This window comes from Falco biarmicus, chromosome 12, assembly GCF_023638135.1.
Source record: "Falco biarmicus isolate bFalBia1 chromosome 12, bFalBia1.pri, whole genome shotgun sequence".
Taxonomy (NCBI): Eukaryota; Metazoa; Chordata; class Aves; order Falconiformes; family Falconidae; genus Falco; species Falco biarmicus.
Window position 1 is genome coordinate 7,230,499 of NC_079299.1, and position 17,620 is coordinate 7,248,118.

The window sequence follows — 17,620 nt, forward strand, 5'->3', positions numbered from 1 at the left end:
TCTTGGCACAGCATAATGGCAGTACACAGATAATAGTAATCAAAGCCTGATTTAGTAAGTCATTTGGGAATATAAATAATAATTATAAAGCTGTTTCTACAAGAATGTTTTTGCTTTAGAAGCAAACGACTGCAGTGGAAATTGTTGTGATATCCTTGAGGCCATTTCTAAGAATTCTACAGTTTAGACACATACATCTTAAATAACAAATTAAATCACATTTATTAAAGACAGCTTTTAGGAAATGAAATAATTACTTAGTGGCAGTGAGATCTTTACGCATAGCCAACGAGGGAAACATAAACCCACAAATACATGGTGCTGCATAACATAGCATGTTACTTTGGGTTAAGAAATATTATCATTTTAATTACAATACTCCAAAAACCAAAAGGCTGAATTTTTTTCCCACTGCTGTGAATGTGCACAATTTTTGCCTTTCACAAGACTGTAATGAAAAGACTCAGGGTAGTGCTTTATGATCTCTGACAGTGCTTTAGGATCAAGGAAACTGAAATCTGCATATCCTGGAGCAGACAAAGAAAGATACCAGGAATGACAAAAATGGGTCAAGAGGAAATCAACTGTTTTCTTTACATAATGGACTGGCAAACTTTCCCATAGAAGTGCAATTCCTTCATGACTGCCACAACTGAGACTATGCAGAAACAGTAGCGGAAAGAAAGAGTGAGACTGTGCAGAAACAGGGGGGAGGATAAGAGCAGTTAACTCTGCTTCAAGTTGCAGTTAATGCTCAGTAGAGTTTCAAGTACATTTCCTCTTCTTTACACAAGGTATGTTCAGTCTAATTTGGTTCTGCTCACAGGAGCAGAAATTACAACCTTGCTCACATCCTCTTAGACATAAGACCACACTATAATAGAAAAGAAAAAAAGTTTGTTTTTCACTCTGGTTTTTACTGGTCATCGTTCTCTTAGCTCAAGTAATATAAACAATTAATTTCACAATTATGTTTGTCTGCTCTGTTATCAGTTCTCACATATTGAAGTAGCTGCAAAAGAGCGCAGGTCATTCTATGAATAAAGGCAAGATCTACATCTGCTAATACATACTCTCTGCCAGAACAGGACTTATCAGAGCTTTGCAGTATGCCTTGTAAAAAGTCAATAAAGACTTCTTTGTAATTTTTTGTCCTCTAGTTTAACTTTACCAGCTTCATAAGCCTTCAGCACTTTCAGGTGGGTTTTTTATTTTTATCTCTTTGAGGGGGGTGTTTTGTTTGGGATTTGTGCGTGTGTGTAGGTTTGGGGTGGGGTTTTTTTGTGGGGTAGTTGTTTTTTCCTAAACAAACCCCTTAATCCTGTACAAGATATGACCTGTGGAACTCTTTTAGGACATATGCAGGAAAAGTATTTTGATTTAGGTTTTATAGAATTAAGTTAATGGCACAGATAAAACACAACTTCTTCCCTAGTGTGAATTAGGTGCTACCTCTATAGTCATACACAAAACACTGCTTTTACAATGATCAGTGTTACCAATAACTTATAAAATCTTTAAAGGAAACATTTTAAATAAACACAGTTGCTTCCTAGGAAGAACCAATAGAACAGCAACATTTCAGCCCAATTTCTTCAGACTTCTGCATACAGAAAGAAGGTGCTTATAAATCCACTAAGCAAAAAAGTATTTTCCTAATAAGGCACACAACATACAGAAGAGCTCCAAAATCATGCAACTGGCAGAAGATTACATCCTTCCTTACATCATTTCTCCACTTACTCGGAATATCGCAGAAAAAGGTATCCTTGTGGAAGTTCCAGTCTGCTTGCCTCTTCTCTCTTTCATAGTGATCATCTGACCATCTGTCATCCTGATGACTAAAACAGAATAAATACTTTTACCTTAGCAATGAGATTATTAGTAGAAGCATCCAAACAAGTCACACATCTTAATAGCTCTTACATGAGAAACTGTGTTTTTACCAATGTGACTTTGGTATAGAAAATCTGAAACATTCACTGAACTTTTTGTTTAAATTGGAGACTTCAAAGTAAATAACATTGAGCCCAGAAAATATCCATAATTCAAAGAGAAAACTAAAATTATATACTTTTTTAAAGAGCTTGCAATGGGAAATATCTAGTTCCATGTGAGAGGCCTTCAGAATTCTGTATTTATTGAAATCAGTGGCAGTAAATATATGAACTTCAGAGGGTAGCGGAGCAAGTACTACGTACATACACCTCTCCACCCTGCCCCAAATAAAATGCCTTTTTAATACAAATTCTTACCTTTTAGCTTGCTCATCTGCATATTTGAAAGGATAGTTCGCAAGTGTTGCTTTGTACCCTGTGTTTTTGACCATGTTGTTCCATGTGACAAGTCTCTGTCCTATAGCCGTCCCTCTTGGTTCAAAACCCTAAGAGAAGAGCACCACAAAATTCCGTTAATACTTTTCATTCTTTAGCTCAAACAGGAAAGTGGAGACATGATCAAAGTGATGGATAGTTTTCATTATGAAGCATAGTTACTCCAGGCATCAACTTTTAAAGATAAAATGCCTTATGACAGGTCAGACAAAATAATGACCAAGTGTGTCAAGTGATAAGGGATTAAGAATTCTTGCACATACTACCTCTCTCCCAGAGAATTGATGACAACTTAAGTCTATGAAACATTCAACACAGTTTTTAGAGCAAGGACATTTTACAAAGTCCTCTTCTGTATCTCAATTATCACTCTTTACTGATTAACTGTGATTCAAAAACCACTGAATAATATCTTCTCTGTCTGTCCAAGAATAAGGCAAATTAATTTTGAAAGTGACTTCCAAACAATCTTAATAACGTGGTTATTTTCAAGAAATATCCATTACATATGGATATGTACAGATAAGCACGAATATAATATAAATAATAATAACTTACAGGGACAGTATATTTTCATTTGAGGATAATAATTAAATACAGTATTTTCAACAAAAGTCCTGACAGCTACTCATGGGTAAGACAGTTCATGAGAAGTAAGAAATCAGTGTAGTATTTAACAGAATCTGATAAAAATTACTTTCAGACTTTCAATATGGATATAATTTCATCCCCAGAAGGCACTTAAGAATCCTCTTTCCTTTAATAGATCCTGGCCCTTACTCTTTGAAACCTGATTTAGAACGTATGGTCTGAGTTGTACTGTGTTGTACATCTAAAACTGGGATGAATTTACATTATTCAATCTACAGCAGTTCTGTTGAAGGACATATGACCTTTCAATAGCAAAATGCAGTTGGAATTTAAACTAGTGGATAACACTCTCCGATGGCAACTGCAACTTTGTATCACAGTTAGCTGCTCCAATGTCAAGTTTTAATACTTTTTTTTTAATTAGCGGAATTAAAAGGCTCCTTAGCAATTAATTTCTTTTGTGGATTCATTAGACAGAACTTGCTTCTGCAAACTTACTACCAATTGAATCTCTCTGGAAATTGGAAAAAAAACAAATTCACAGTACAGGGAAACTTTTCAGGCATATTAAGAGTCAGGTTCTTCCTCTGGGCAGATCTCAATTTAAAAGGAACGTACCAATTGCTGTAATTGCATCTGCTGTTTATTGATACCACTGAAAAGACAGCAAATCAAACATACTTATTTGACAGTACAATTGATTAATATTTACCTACCAGCAACGGATCAGAGAAGTCTGGAAGATCTGGAACTAATATTCCAACCAGTGCACACACCACTATTAACACAGTACACATGCCCAGGACCACCACAGGCCAGTCAGCTATCAGCGCAGCGTAGCTACACGGAGAGGAGCAAAGAAAAAGATGTTACAGAAATAGGAGTTATAGACAAAACCAATCCATACTTCTCTAAAGAACCATGTTGAAGCACTGACCTGTTTTCTGTGTTATACTTACATGAAATTAAGCTAGTTATCATAAATGGATAGAAACCATTTGGAAATGGTTTATTTCTACATCACTCTTTTTTTTAAATTAATCAAAAAAACCCCAACCAACCCACTTTCTATCAAATCTCCCTACTGAAACTTGGTATTCTTATACCAAAAAGCTTTTAATATCAGACTATTCTTTTTCCCCTCGTGATTCTGACAAAAATGCAGGCTTTATCTTAGATTTCCTTTGTACTGCTACAATGGTGAATAACTACGGGCTAGTGAAATAGATATTTCTGTTGTTTAGTACATGTTCAGTATTTAAAACTGCCATAGCAATAATCTACATTAAAAATGTGGGGGAAAAAGCGTATGTGAAGTGAAAACTGTTGTTTAAGACTAAACACAATTTTTAAAATATAAATACTCTTTCCTTAACTTTATACTTAACTTTTGGCATGGATATTATCCATGGTTGGGGACCACAAGAAAACAGATGCTTTGTTAAAAAATGTAATGATAGAAAACATCACAGTTCTTCTTCAAAAGCTTAAGCTTTTTTGAGAAAAATACCAAACAGAGGAAGAATCAATTTTGAAGTAGAAGCCCAAAGAAAACATTTCCTCTATATTTAAAATGGTCATTAAAAAAATACTCAAACCCTATATACTAATGATCCATAAAATCTGCTGTAAATTCAAAGGTGCAAGGGAGTTATGACATAATACACAAAGGCTAAACAATTAATGCTGATTAGTCTCAGTATAACACACATCCTTGGATTTTAACTTCTAGTTCATTCTGGATTTTAAAAGTGCAAAAATTTTTATATGCAGATCTAATTTTCATCCTTTTATAAAATATTTTTATTTTTGTTAAATTGTCAGAAAATTATCAGAAAATAAAATGAAACCCGGACACCTTAGTTTCTTACTAATTTTTCTTACAGTAAAGATTTGAATACACAGAGTTTATGTTTCAAAGGCAACACTGTCTAATCTTGAGAGCAAATAAGAGTACAGAAAGTCCCATAAAGTTTAAGCAGCATGAGAAAAATAATTATAGGCTATGAATCATTCCATACCAATAGTCTCCGTTACAGACCAAATATTGATCAAGAAGATCCAAACTCTTATTTTCCTCCTCAACTTACGTGCAACATAACATGAACATTTATAGCAGAGTGCAACTTTACTTATTTCTACCGTCTTAAAGATTACGGTTCTTCTTGCGTTTCAGAGCAACTCGTCACCTAATCACAATTCAATTATCTGCTCTACAGAAATTTTCTGTCCCATTGCTAAGAAGGGAGGTAATGATACTCAGGTCCACACTCCAGCAACAGCCTTCCCATTTTCTAGCTGTAAAATAAACAGCAGTGAGCAAGCTTACTGCTGACTTTCCATTGCATGGGGAAATAGGTATGTCTAGGGGGTCTACGTACAGCTTTAAGGAGCAAGGAAATCCAAAGCACCGGGTGTATCCCAACTTCCCTCTAGGTAAATGGGGAATAATTCTTACACTCTCACACAAGAAAAAAAGCAATCTGAAGTGTAAGGTTTTATTAAAGTGACTCACAAAGGGGCAGCTTGCCAAATGAGCAATTGTACAAAGTAGAAGGGAAGTAAATGACCTAATAGAATTGTCCTATTTTTAGGACTAAATGATTTCATAAACACCAAGCTAGATTGACTAGCTATTACAGACATTTGCTCTGAAGCCATAAAAATTAGACCTGAAAAATTTATTTTCTTATTCATCAGTAGTGCCAGATTGACCACTTTGACATGTTGTCTCTACACTTCCATTCTCAGCTGAGCAGCTCTTAAATTGGTTAAATGCTTCAGTCACCAGCTGTAAAAGAACTATGTCCCAGGTGAAGTGTTTATCATGTTAATAAGCCACATAGAGAAAAGAGTAAGTGTTTGTTTACATCTGCAAATCTGTCCTGCTTCTAGATTCACATACTGAAATCCAGATAAGCAAAGCTGACCTGGGCTGGAACACCAAAAAGGACTAACCGTGCTACATTTTGATTTTATTTGTCTGAGCATCATTTGGTGCTGCACTAAAGGACTAGTTTCAAGCAAGTTGCCCCAAGACCTCAGATGCTTTCTTCAAAAGGAGAAGGTAAAAAAGCTAGTGTTTACTTTTCATTTCCATTTTAATCTACAGCATAAACGGGTGGATAGTGTTAAACTTTACAATTCAGCACCTATATGCAGACATACCCAGGTTGAACTGCTATCCAGTCTCACATAAAGAGACTGAAACATACAACATAGAGTTTCCATGAAGAGGTCACTACGAGCAATAGGTACTTGTGTGACTGAATTCATATTAACACACAGGTTTATGTAACAACAGCCACTTAGCAAACAGGCCTCTTCCTTACTGAAACCAAATCCTAAAGGTGGATTACGTTGTTAATGATTTGAGATGGTTTCTTGTTGCTATTACTGATGCAGTAACAGTTGCTCTGTTGTTTTCTATGACCCTGCCATTTTTCAGAGCATATACAGTCCAAATTTAGTGTTCCCGATTGCATAAGGTTTCTGGTTTTAGGAAGAAGAAAAGATCATTATGATGACATTTTCTGAACTTTTCTGTCAGGTTGTTGTATCATTGTTGATGATATAACCAAGCTACTTCTCACAATAACCCTTAATCAAGAAGGTAGGTACCAAGTTGCAGAGATTTTATGCTTGTGCAGACAGTGTACATACACACAACGAAAACGGCATGGGGTTGTAATAAAAAAACGCCATCAAATATATGAAAACAAGGAACATGGAAATCTGCATAAGATTTTAAAATTCTGGACCAGTATTTATGGAGAAACTAGTTGCCTCTCCATAAACAGAGTATGTGAGTTTGGCCACCTTCTGTGGTCTACCTCCTTCCTGCTCCTCCAGGTTTCATAGACATGTCATTAAGTATGCTAAAGAGTTGTCCCTGGCTCTGTCTTTCAGTATTTATTTAGGAAGCCATTTTAGATCCAGTCTTCTAAACGTTTGAACTTGCTGATGCCTCCACAGTCTCCTGTGGCAGTTACAGAAATTCACAACCCACTGCATAAAGAAATATCTTTTTTCTTTTAAAATGTGCTTTAATTTGCTTGTCTACTATTTTTCTTGAGTATTCCGTACTCTTGCATTATATGGGGAGGCACAGCTTTGCCACCAACTGATTGCATTTATGATTCTGCAAACCTCATGTGTGACAGTACTAGACCTTACCTTTTTGGTAACTTGAATGGTCTGGCTGGCCTGGAAGGAGGGGAAAAAAAGAGAGTAATTGAAAATATATGAAATATACATGCATGTGCAAATTTGTTTAATTCTTCCCATACATGGATAAGCAAAATTACAAAAATTATATATTTTAGAATATGAATAATCTTAAAAGGCATACAATCATATTCAATTGAGTCTTTGCAAACAAGTAATTCAGAGAATAATTACAGCTACAAAGACAGCTGGGTTTTCAAAAGTGGAATTTTATGCAGCTGATTTTTGGGATTATTATTCCAGAAGCTTTTCCAGTTTTCAACAAGAGACCAAATAAACTAACATGATAAAAAATCAGTACCACTGAAAATCATTACAAAGTTTGCATGTGATGAGAACAGACAACCAAAACATCGTGTTCTGACATTGCAATTCACAAACCTTAACCACCAGTCGTAATTCCGTTACAAAAAAACCTAACTTTGGCCATAAATTTTATCTTGCCATAACACCAGAAACAGAATGACAGGAGGTTCCTATATAGAATAACTTTTCTATGCAAGTTTTTGTTATTTATTAAAATATCTAATATAAACAATATTACTTTGATGAGGAGATAGCAAACCCACATGCAAATTATTCTTATCTGCTGCTTTTCAGTGAGCACTGCATTTTGTTTACTGGATCAGTAAATTTCACATAAATTCCACTTTTTTAAAAAATCCCATGAAGAATCTGCAAGTCCTTTCAAGACTTTCCTGTCTATGAATGCGACATAGAATCACACAAAAGATGTAACCATACTACACCTTCAGTTAGGTTATGGACTTACTTTACTTTTACCACCAAGGACATACTTAACATTACCTCTTTAAAAAGGCAAAGAAACAATGAGTTAAGAAACAGCTGCTTGCATAAAATAGATCACTCAATATTTCCACACTGAGGTCTCTGAAGGAGATGTGCATGCTCTCGCACCGCTGGAGAAACAGTTTAAACTTCAGACTCCTTGCAGAGTTTCACAAAAGTTTGAAGTTTAATTCAGTGCTGAGAAATGAGATCTGCTGTCCTTTAAACATAAGAATCGACATACTGGGATGAAATTCTTGTCCAGGAGAACCAAAATGTTCTGGCATAATCATATCAAGGTAGCTGCAACCATGCCTGCACTGGGTGTGAGTACTCTTAGACTGTATCCATTTCTAACTCAGAGCAACTATAAAGGGGAAATAATCCATGTAAAATTGAGCCTCTGAAACAGAATGCTTTGTTACACTGAACAAACAGTACAACCCAATGCAAATCAGCTCTTAACACAGCAACAGGCCATACTCAAAGCACTGCTAGCTAACATGACAGCAAAAGGGTGATGAAAACATAATTGACAGCACAGAATAATATAATGGTGACCATTCCTATTACCCCTTTCCTTGACAGGGAGGATGAAAAAACAAATTAAACTCGCAAAGCTAAACACTCATGCTGAGCCCTCTTTTACTCTTCATCTTCATTCACGGTGTGTCTCAAGCAATATAGCACAATTATAACTATGATGGAACATTCCATCAAGAAATATAAAGCTATTATATCTATATCCTCAAGAAATACAAAACCATTTTAATTTAACTGTTGTAAGTAATCAGAATTGTATAAAAGCAAATTTCTATCAGCTGTAATTCACTGCTGTCTGGAAATGCCCCAACCCAATAAAGCAGTAGAGTCGCTAACTGGGGCATGCCTGTAGGTAGTACATAGTAAAAATTGCTCCTTGCAGCCATGAGAAAGCTGGAGGAAAAGGAGTAGTAAAACAAAATAACTGATCTGCAGCTGCAGTAAGTCAAAAGATTAAGGAAATGTACAGACAAGGATCTTCTGTTAAATCCAGCCACAAAAATTAAGATGAAATTTATGAAACGTCACCAACCTTCAGACTGCAGTCCAAGATACATAAATCTGACTTTCAGAGGAACTGAACATACCCAATTTCACAACTGATGCCAAAAACTTCTGGTACCACCACAACAACAGACTCATCAGTAGCTAAAATGTACAGAAACCCAAATAAACTGAAATTACTTTGCAACAGTAAGTTGCCTGAGGCTGAAAAGAAGTTGTGGCAGGCTCAGGGGACTGCTCGCCATCCTATCTGCAGCCTCAACCACTGAACCAACTTCTCTTGATTAGACAGCGAGTCCTGTTTTCATCTGTGTCATAACAGACCCTACCATGAGCAACAACATCATACAACTATTTCGCATACCCAAGGACAATTAGTATAAGCTTTGTAATTACGCTGACTTGTACAAAGGTTTATATGAGGATTCCAGTTTATATTGGCAGACAAACTTGCCTTCCAGACTTTGTCAATTTTAGTACGCACTTTTTTTTAAAAAGTTAATCTACATGGTTGGAGAAACAAAAACAAAAACAGGTGTTTTAATTGAGAATTAACCCCCATAGAGGCAACTCTTCCTCTGCATGGGCTGCCAGCACTGCTATCCACATCATCCATCACGCTGTACGACTGTTCCCATGATCGCCATGACTCTGTGAAGGATTAGCTGGTTCACCCGGGGCACCATGTCCGCATCACTGTGCACTCCCCCCAGATACGATGGTTTGCTCAGACAGCGAGGTACAGAACCTCATCTGAAGTTCTCAAAAAGCTGGCAAGACAAACATTTTCTGGGAAGGCCCGACGTGTAATCGGTAACGCTCTGGGGATGATGCAGGTAGCTTCTCAATGGATCTTCTTGTACACACTTACTCTTTCCACAGCTCTCCCAACCCCTTCTGCATGCAAAATCTTAGTAGATGGGTATGTTTTAAATCTCTCTTCAAGCTTTACTCTTTCGATCATGTAACTGTAGGGCAACACAGATTTTCTCAATGGAACGTTAAAATTTTAGATAGACCTTCAAAAAATTAACTTTGCCTAATCTGGTTTACACAAAAGGGGTAAAACATATCAACACAGCCATCCCTTATTCTCCCCCTTTCCAAGCAAAACCAAACTACATTTCCCTCTGTTTCCTCCACCTGCAAAATATATTCAGTGCTGAACAAATGATGATGATTAAGCTCTTCAAAGTTAGGGAGGGTTAAAGGTCACACCTGCCATCAAACTGTTTTGTTTCAAAAAGCATGCATTAAAAAAACCTGTGTACACCCGGGTGAATTCCAGCAGTGTAACCAATCCCTTGCAGCTGTTGTGATGGCTCTATTATATTGGTCAATAGGAAAAGTTATCCCTGAAATTTATGCCTAAAAAATTCTTTAGTTATGCCCTAAAATACAGAAATGCATGGCAAAACCAGATCTTTCCCACTTAATTAATGCTGCTGTATCTAATTTTTGAAGTATTACATTTTCATTTAAGTGACACCACTAACCTCTAAAATAAGTCTAGACAAAAAAAAAAATCCTCATCAGTTTTCATGAGAAAGAAATGGTGAATTCCATTATTTTGCTGGGACAAAAGCCAAGCTGATCTGTGTATTAAATTACCTCCGTACTTAGTTCTCACAGGTTTGATAGCAGAAAGTGACAATTGCAGTTGTTTGTGACGAGACTAGCACAACCAAGTTATTACATAAATTACAGTCACTGATTAAAATCTAACACATACTATGCACCAAGGGGGAGAAGGGAAAGGGGAAGAAAAGGACGGGCTCTATTCTACCACCACTTACTGCAATCCTCAGCACCTATTCAACAGATGATTTACTTCATCCTGTCCTTTCCTAATGGTGAATTTAGGTTCAGCATCATACAATTAGGAACGACATAAAGATATACAAATTGGTTAAAAACCCCAGATGTTTCTCAAATGAAATACATTTGATTGACCAGCATCCATCTGTGCAACATGGTGAAAAGGAGGAGTGGTGTTTTTAGAAAGTGTTGGTATAATATCTGAAAGTTTACTGTAGGAAGTAACAAGAGTATCAGCAGGATGGATCACGGCACCAGCTTGGACTGGATGACTACAGCTCTAACATTCACCTCTCCAGCCTAAATAAACACAACCTCAGCATTTCAACCAGTATTTTGAACAGTGAGGTAACAGAAAACGTTCGTGCCTTGGCACATATACCAACTGGAATGGGGGCAGTTCACACGTACACAAAAATGTTATTGCTTTATGTATTTTTCAGTCCGAGAATGACAATGACTCGTGCTCTAGCTTCCTGAAGGGTGGCATGGCATGCCACTCAGCCCCATCCTGCTTCAGGTTCCCAGCGAAACCAAAACTTCCTTTCAGTTACAGCACTGAATGAGTTTTCTCATGAAAGTTAAATAGATTGGCATGGGTGTAACAGGGAGGGCAGTTTGGTCCTAATTTCAAGAGTCACAATGGAAAGCTTTTGGGAATCATAAGTATTACTAAATCCAGTCCTATGAACTTCATGTCACCTGTACATTACAATCACCTGGACAAAACAACGCTTCACAAACATGTTACTCAGCTTGGGACCATTCCAAGCCAAGTTAACACTTAATAATAATACTATGGATGGTTTACTGCCTTTGCAGTATATTTGTTTCATGAGTCTAATGCATTTCAGGGGAATAAAACCCTGAATGTGTCAGAGGACAATAAAACTATCTAGATATTCCAAAACATTCTTTTGCAGTCTTTCTTCACAAACCTCAGTCGTGAGAAAGGTATCAATTTAAGTAACCCCCTTTGCCTCGCACCACAAGGAATCAATGCTAGCTGCTTCCTGAGCAGGTGCAAGAAACCCTGTAGAAGATAGCCATGAAACAGAAAATTAGGAAAACAGGCTGTGTTTTGAAGAGAGTTTTCTGTTGTACAGCAGCCAGCCTTTTAGAAAAGTATTAGTAGCTATCAATCAGCTAAAAGGTTGAAAGAATACTAATATGATTTTGAACAGGATTCCTGCCTTCATTGATAGTAATTATTATTTTTTTAACATCAGTTTAAAAGCATCAATACATTTCAAAACGTATGTTTGTACTAACTTATCCAAACAATACCTTATTAAAATATTTTACATTCTTATTATAATTCTGGGTATTTCCCTGGCTAAACATTTGATTTCTGATTTATTTCATGCCACTTAGATGGAATTATTTTCTATTCCAGAGCATGCAGATGTAGAGACTGGAGCTTGGATGTAGAAGGGCTTTTCCGCTTACCTCCTTAGAGGAACAACAAACCAGTTAGAATTTGAGCTAAAATTAACACCTGTGGTGCTACCACCCTGACATGGGGCACTAGGAGGCACTGCCTGGGATTGTTACATCCTTTTCTAAGGCATAAGGAAACAACCGACAGTATCACGGATAAATCTGGAATTGCCAGTACAGGTGCTTCTCCTGTGTTTCATTCCAGGGGAGCAGAAGGTGCACTCTCAGCAGCAATACCCAGCTGACTCTGACGCTTTGCTTCAGCTGAGCTAGCTTCCAGCCTTGGTTGCAAGGTACCACCTCCCAGCTGGAGCCAGCACTAACTGAGGAAGCATTTAGTGAGAAGCACTCAGCCTTGCCTGCCACCAAACAGTTTACTATGAACCACCAGCTGACTGGACTAGAAGCATCTCGAAAAGGTATGGACCAGTCTTTGCAACCACTTTCCCTACTTCACTGAAGGAACTGGTCTTGGATGAGGAAGTACTGACTTGATAAATGTGATCTCTTAGCAAATCCAGCTGAGATCATATCCAAACATCAGTGAGCATGGAACAGTGACAGCCAACCATAATTTCAGGGCTCAAACCCAGACGCGAGTGTAGCACGGAAATGGTTCCTGACAGAAACTTGACAGATTAGGAAAAACCTCAATGTTCCAAACAACCATTCAGAGAAAACTAACTGGTCAGGTGGCTGGTGACCTTAATTTTGGCACTGAGCTGCACAATATTCGAAAAATAAATGTATAGCTTACAATTACTTATCATAAAGCAGCTGTCACAGAGATTTAAAGCAATCACCAATAGTGTTGCAGGTAACGCAGAAGCAATCGTGACAACTGGTCTAGCAAAACAGGGTCCAGAATAAATGAAAATTGTAGACACTACAGTAGATCTGTAACACCTTCACTTTCTGGCAGTATGGACAAACACGAACAGTCTTCCATAACCTTAATTCTACTTTCCTCATGCATTCTTATGAGGGATGAATTATTTCTCTTGATACAAATAACATCACGTTCATAAAAATACATAGCGTATTTTTGAAAGTGTACTCTTTAGGTCACAGATTATATCTTCTTTTTGAAGCACTCTGTACACCACAGACATCTAAACATACTAATAAAAAATTATTAAAAAGCCAATAGCAGAAAAACTAATTCTTCCCTCTTTCTTTTCATATAAAAAAAAAAATCACTTGAAGGAAAAATGTTAACTTACAATAAAAAGCTGAACTTACTGGGGAAAAAAACCCCAAACAAATCAATATAAAGATTCTCCTGTCCAAGGATCATGAGGTGTTTAACCTCCATGCTTTACTCTGCCAGAGGGAAAGTATTCCCTTTGTTGGTAGATCTGGTTACAAGAAGTGATAAAACATAGCTTTTTGTCATTATTACTCAAGGATATATATGTCACTCAAGGATAAGCTAAATCCCTGCAGGACAGAATGAGATATGCATCATATTGTACATCTTGCATTAGAACATACAATACAAACTAAATCCCTGCAGAGGAAGAAAATCCTCATGTTTGCAGAATGTCACTGACCCGTGAGAACAATTTGAATTGCTCTTAAATATCAAGCTAGCTTTTGCTGCTGTATCAGACATAACACCTATGTGCTTTTTCATTTTAACAATCACTAGAACCACTCAGAAAACAAATCCAACAGATTAAGTTGCCAAACAACTTTTTACAAGCCTCCAAATTTAATTTTTTGCTATGATGCAGTTTTCCTTGACTCCAATAATAAGTTCTCCCTTAGATGTTTTTTAAACATGTAGTTTATTGTATTTGTCTGCACTTAGCTTGTTTACATCTATAAAGGAAGAATACGACAACCCACAACAGAAGGATGTTGTAAAGATGACAGAGAATTCAGTTTTCTGCTAAGTTGCTTTTTTTTAAGGTTTTATTGAAACCAACAAAAATGCAAAGAATTTTCATGTTCTTTCCCACATGAAGTGTCAAGGAACAATCCAAAAGGATTTTTTTTTAATCTCTAGATCATCAGGGTGAGATGATCTCCAACTAACTAATATTTCATCCCATTAAAAAGCGTGAAATCTCAATGCTGCAGTTTTGCTTAACCTTATACTTCCAAACTATTTCTGCTACTATTATTCTTTTGCATAAAATTAAGCAAAATGAAAGTTTTGTAGTAGAGACACCAAAAATCAATATGCTATTTGGTAACTGTATTATAGACATCAATTCACATTTTTATTGTTGAGATATCAAGCTTTATAAAGGTTCTTGTCTGCTCTTCTTGTAGTCTCACCTACCTCTTCAGTTCCAACTGAGATCTGTTCTGTTCACAGCCAGTATGAGCAAATAACATTGCCTTTCTGCAAGGAATGCAATTGTAGGGAAGTTTTTAATAAGAAAATCACTGAGTGATTCTTGCTCTCTCTCACCTAAATTCAGCATAAAAAGTGTATGCTTTACTGACCTACAGCATACACGCTGGGTAAAACCAGACAGCTTGAACACCAGTGGCAAACCGTATATACTTAAAACCAAGGTTTTGCTCACTTCCTTTCTGCTTTGAAATCAATATAAAATTTAATAACCTACTTTGAAAAAGTAACGAGTAACTTTGACATCTCCCAGTCACAAACTTCTGGCTCATGCCACCATACAAGAGGAAACTATGTTTCCATTAATTCAGCAGAGATGGGAAAAGGTCAATGTAATCATATTGACATCCTATACATCTGTATTTTCAGTTGGAAGTTACTTGGAGAAGTTTAGCACCAGAGCTGGAAGGAACATCCTATGAAAAGCAGCTAGGGACTTTGGGCTTGTCTAGTTTGGAGGAAAGGAGGCTGAGGGGCGACCTCATCATGCTCTACAGCTTCCTGAGGAAGGGAAGTGGAGAGGGAGGTGCTGCTCTCTTCTCCTGGGGATCCAGCCATAGGACACATGGGAATGGTTCAAAGCTGCACCAGGAGAGGTTTAGAGCAGACATTAGGAAACATTTCTTTACTGAGAGGGTGGTCAAACACTGGAACAGACTTCCTAGAGAGGTGGTCAATGCCCCTAAGCCTGTCAGTGTTTAACAGGCATTTGGAAAATGCCCATAACATGCCTTAACTCGGTCAAGCCCTGAGCTGGTCAGGCAGTTGGACTAGACGATCGTTGTAGGTCCTTTCCAACTGGAAGTCTCTTCTATCCCAGTACAATTTGTTATATGCCCAAATTAAAACTTCAATAAATGTATAACATACAGATGACTTGCAACTGAAATGCTCCTATAAACATCTCCAAGGTTTGAGGTTTGTTGAGGGTTTTTCCTCCTCTTTTCCTCATTGCTCCATGTGGATGGCATACACGCAGAAGCCTAGGATTTACTTAAGTCTTCAGTTTAAGGTTCCTTTGAAACTCATTTTCGCAATACTGGTTCCTAATGCCTTCCCTCTTTCATCTTCAACAACTGACTAAATATTATCAACTACTAGGAAAGCTGGCTCTTTTCCTTAATAGCGTCTACTTGGTTCCCTTGAACAGGAATTAAATCATCTTCTCTGTAGGAAAATCTGACAGCATATGAAGGAGCCAAGTAATATACACCCTAGAAATATTTTTCTTGTATTCTTCTTTCCCTAATGAGCGTAGCCACTTTTAAACACAGTTCTCAAGCTGTCAATAAGAAAACTGCCATCAAACATAAACTGGATTGTCCCAGATTTAAATGGCAGATTTTACACATAATTTAAAGTACACGCTTCTTCAAAAAGTTTAATTGAAGCTATATATAAATATATGTATATTTCTTTAACTTCTGAAGCACTAAGGGCAGGACCACATAGAGCACTGTTTGGCAAGTTAAACAAAAGTTCTGAACTATTCAAGACAATAAAAAAGGCTTAGTAAAATACCACCATGAATCATTATTTGAAAACAAGCCAACAGCTAATTTGGAGCAGACTAATATTATTTCAAGATCCTTCACAAGTCTAAAACCATTAGTCTTTTTTCTTTTCTTGGTAATTACAGTGAAATTAATAGATACGTTCTGGGATTTAAATGATGACTAGAGTAGTTTTCAGCATTTTTACTGGCAAAAAGTTCCTTCCTTAGAAATATTTTATTTCAAAGCAGGTTTTATTACACTTCCCAGTTGAATGGAGCAATGCAAGGTCATGGTCACATCTTGTATTTCTCTGACAGACAGGAAATTAACATGACCCAAGAAATCACAACATACACACAAGAAAAACTCCATCCCACGCTACCAAAGAAAATGAAAGAGATGTACAAGAGCACCTATTTTTATCAAGGTATTTCTCCACAAAGACTGAAATCCGTGTTTTTATTAGCCATTAATGATTGACAGTAAGCATATGCAAGTTTGACTCTGGAGTAGGGAGACTTCAGGCTGTCACATATCACGCTTCAACTGGTACATGCTTCAGTCTTCCTTCCTGTGCAGATGTAAGAGTTTGTGAATGTAAGTCACCAGGGGGTTCATTTTTGCTCTCAGAAAACCTCCTTTGACCAGAGAGCTTTTCTGAAGATAGACTACAATAATTTCTCCAGATTATCAGACTGAGTACAGGGACAAATGCTAGTTTTTATCTTTATATGTATCCGACCTCTTGCAGCAAGTGAAAATACTATTATTAAGCAATTTTGTTCTGAATTTCTCATTTCTAAATTTTAAAAGCAAAGTATTTCACTTTGAACATGCATTTTGCTGTTGAGCTGCTGTTCCGATGTCTGTGCATTTAGTCACTTAGAATGTAATAATTTTTTTAATTATATAAACTGTATGTATATTCAACACAATTAAAAGATTTAAAGGGATTTAGCAAGCAATTATACTAAGAAGGCTCTTTAGCATATGCTGACACAAATGAAAAACTGTACATATATAATGCAACACCAGCTTCTGTATGTCCTGAGATTAAATTTGTTGTTTGCTCAGTAAGAAGCAAGCAAAAAAAGGGAATATTTACTGAAGATTTAAAGGCTTTCAGTATTGTAACTAAGACTCAAAAAAAGCACTGCAAGATTAAACAGATTTAATATAGTCAAAGCTGTTCAGCAAAAAGTTAGCAAAGTTCACGCATTTGACTGAATGAACTAAACATCCTACAAACTGGAAATGGAACGCAAGAATTTTGTGAGGAGGTATCCCATTAACATCACAGAAAATACTGTAAAAGTGGGAGAAGTGATGTATGCAGATTTGCTAGTCCAGTACATTCATCTATTTATGATGATATTAAAAAACCCAAACCCAAACTTATTTCCTAATAGATGAGCCAGGCTATCTGAAGTATGATCAGGATTTCTACCTGTACCTTCCCTTACTTGTACTAATCTGTTAGTGGCACCATCTCATTTCTATTTTGCATTGACGGT

At 36.8% G+C, this 17,620-nt stretch overlaps 1 protein-coding gene across 3 annotated transcripts in view; it reads right to left on the reverse strand.

Moving 5' to 3' along the window:
* Positions 1-17,620, reverse strand: part of DISP1 (dispatched RND transporter family member 1) — a 92,190-nt gene that overhangs the window by 9,147 nt on the left and 65,423 nt on the right. For all 3 annotated transcript variants that reach the window (XM_056357030.1, XM_056357031.1, XM_056357032.1), the window contains exons 3-6: positions 7,101-7,130; positions 3,641-3,764; positions 2,256-2,383; positions 1,744-1,841 (exon numbers count right to left, since the gene is read on the reverse strand). In XM_056357030.1, coding sequence (XP_056213005.1) covers positions 1,744-1,841; positions 2,256-2,383; positions 3,641-3,764; positions 7,101-7,130 — 380 coding nt within the window. The remainder of the gene's footprint in view (positions 1-1,743; positions 1,842-2,255; positions 2,384-3,640; positions 3,765-7,100; positions 7,131-17,620) is intronic.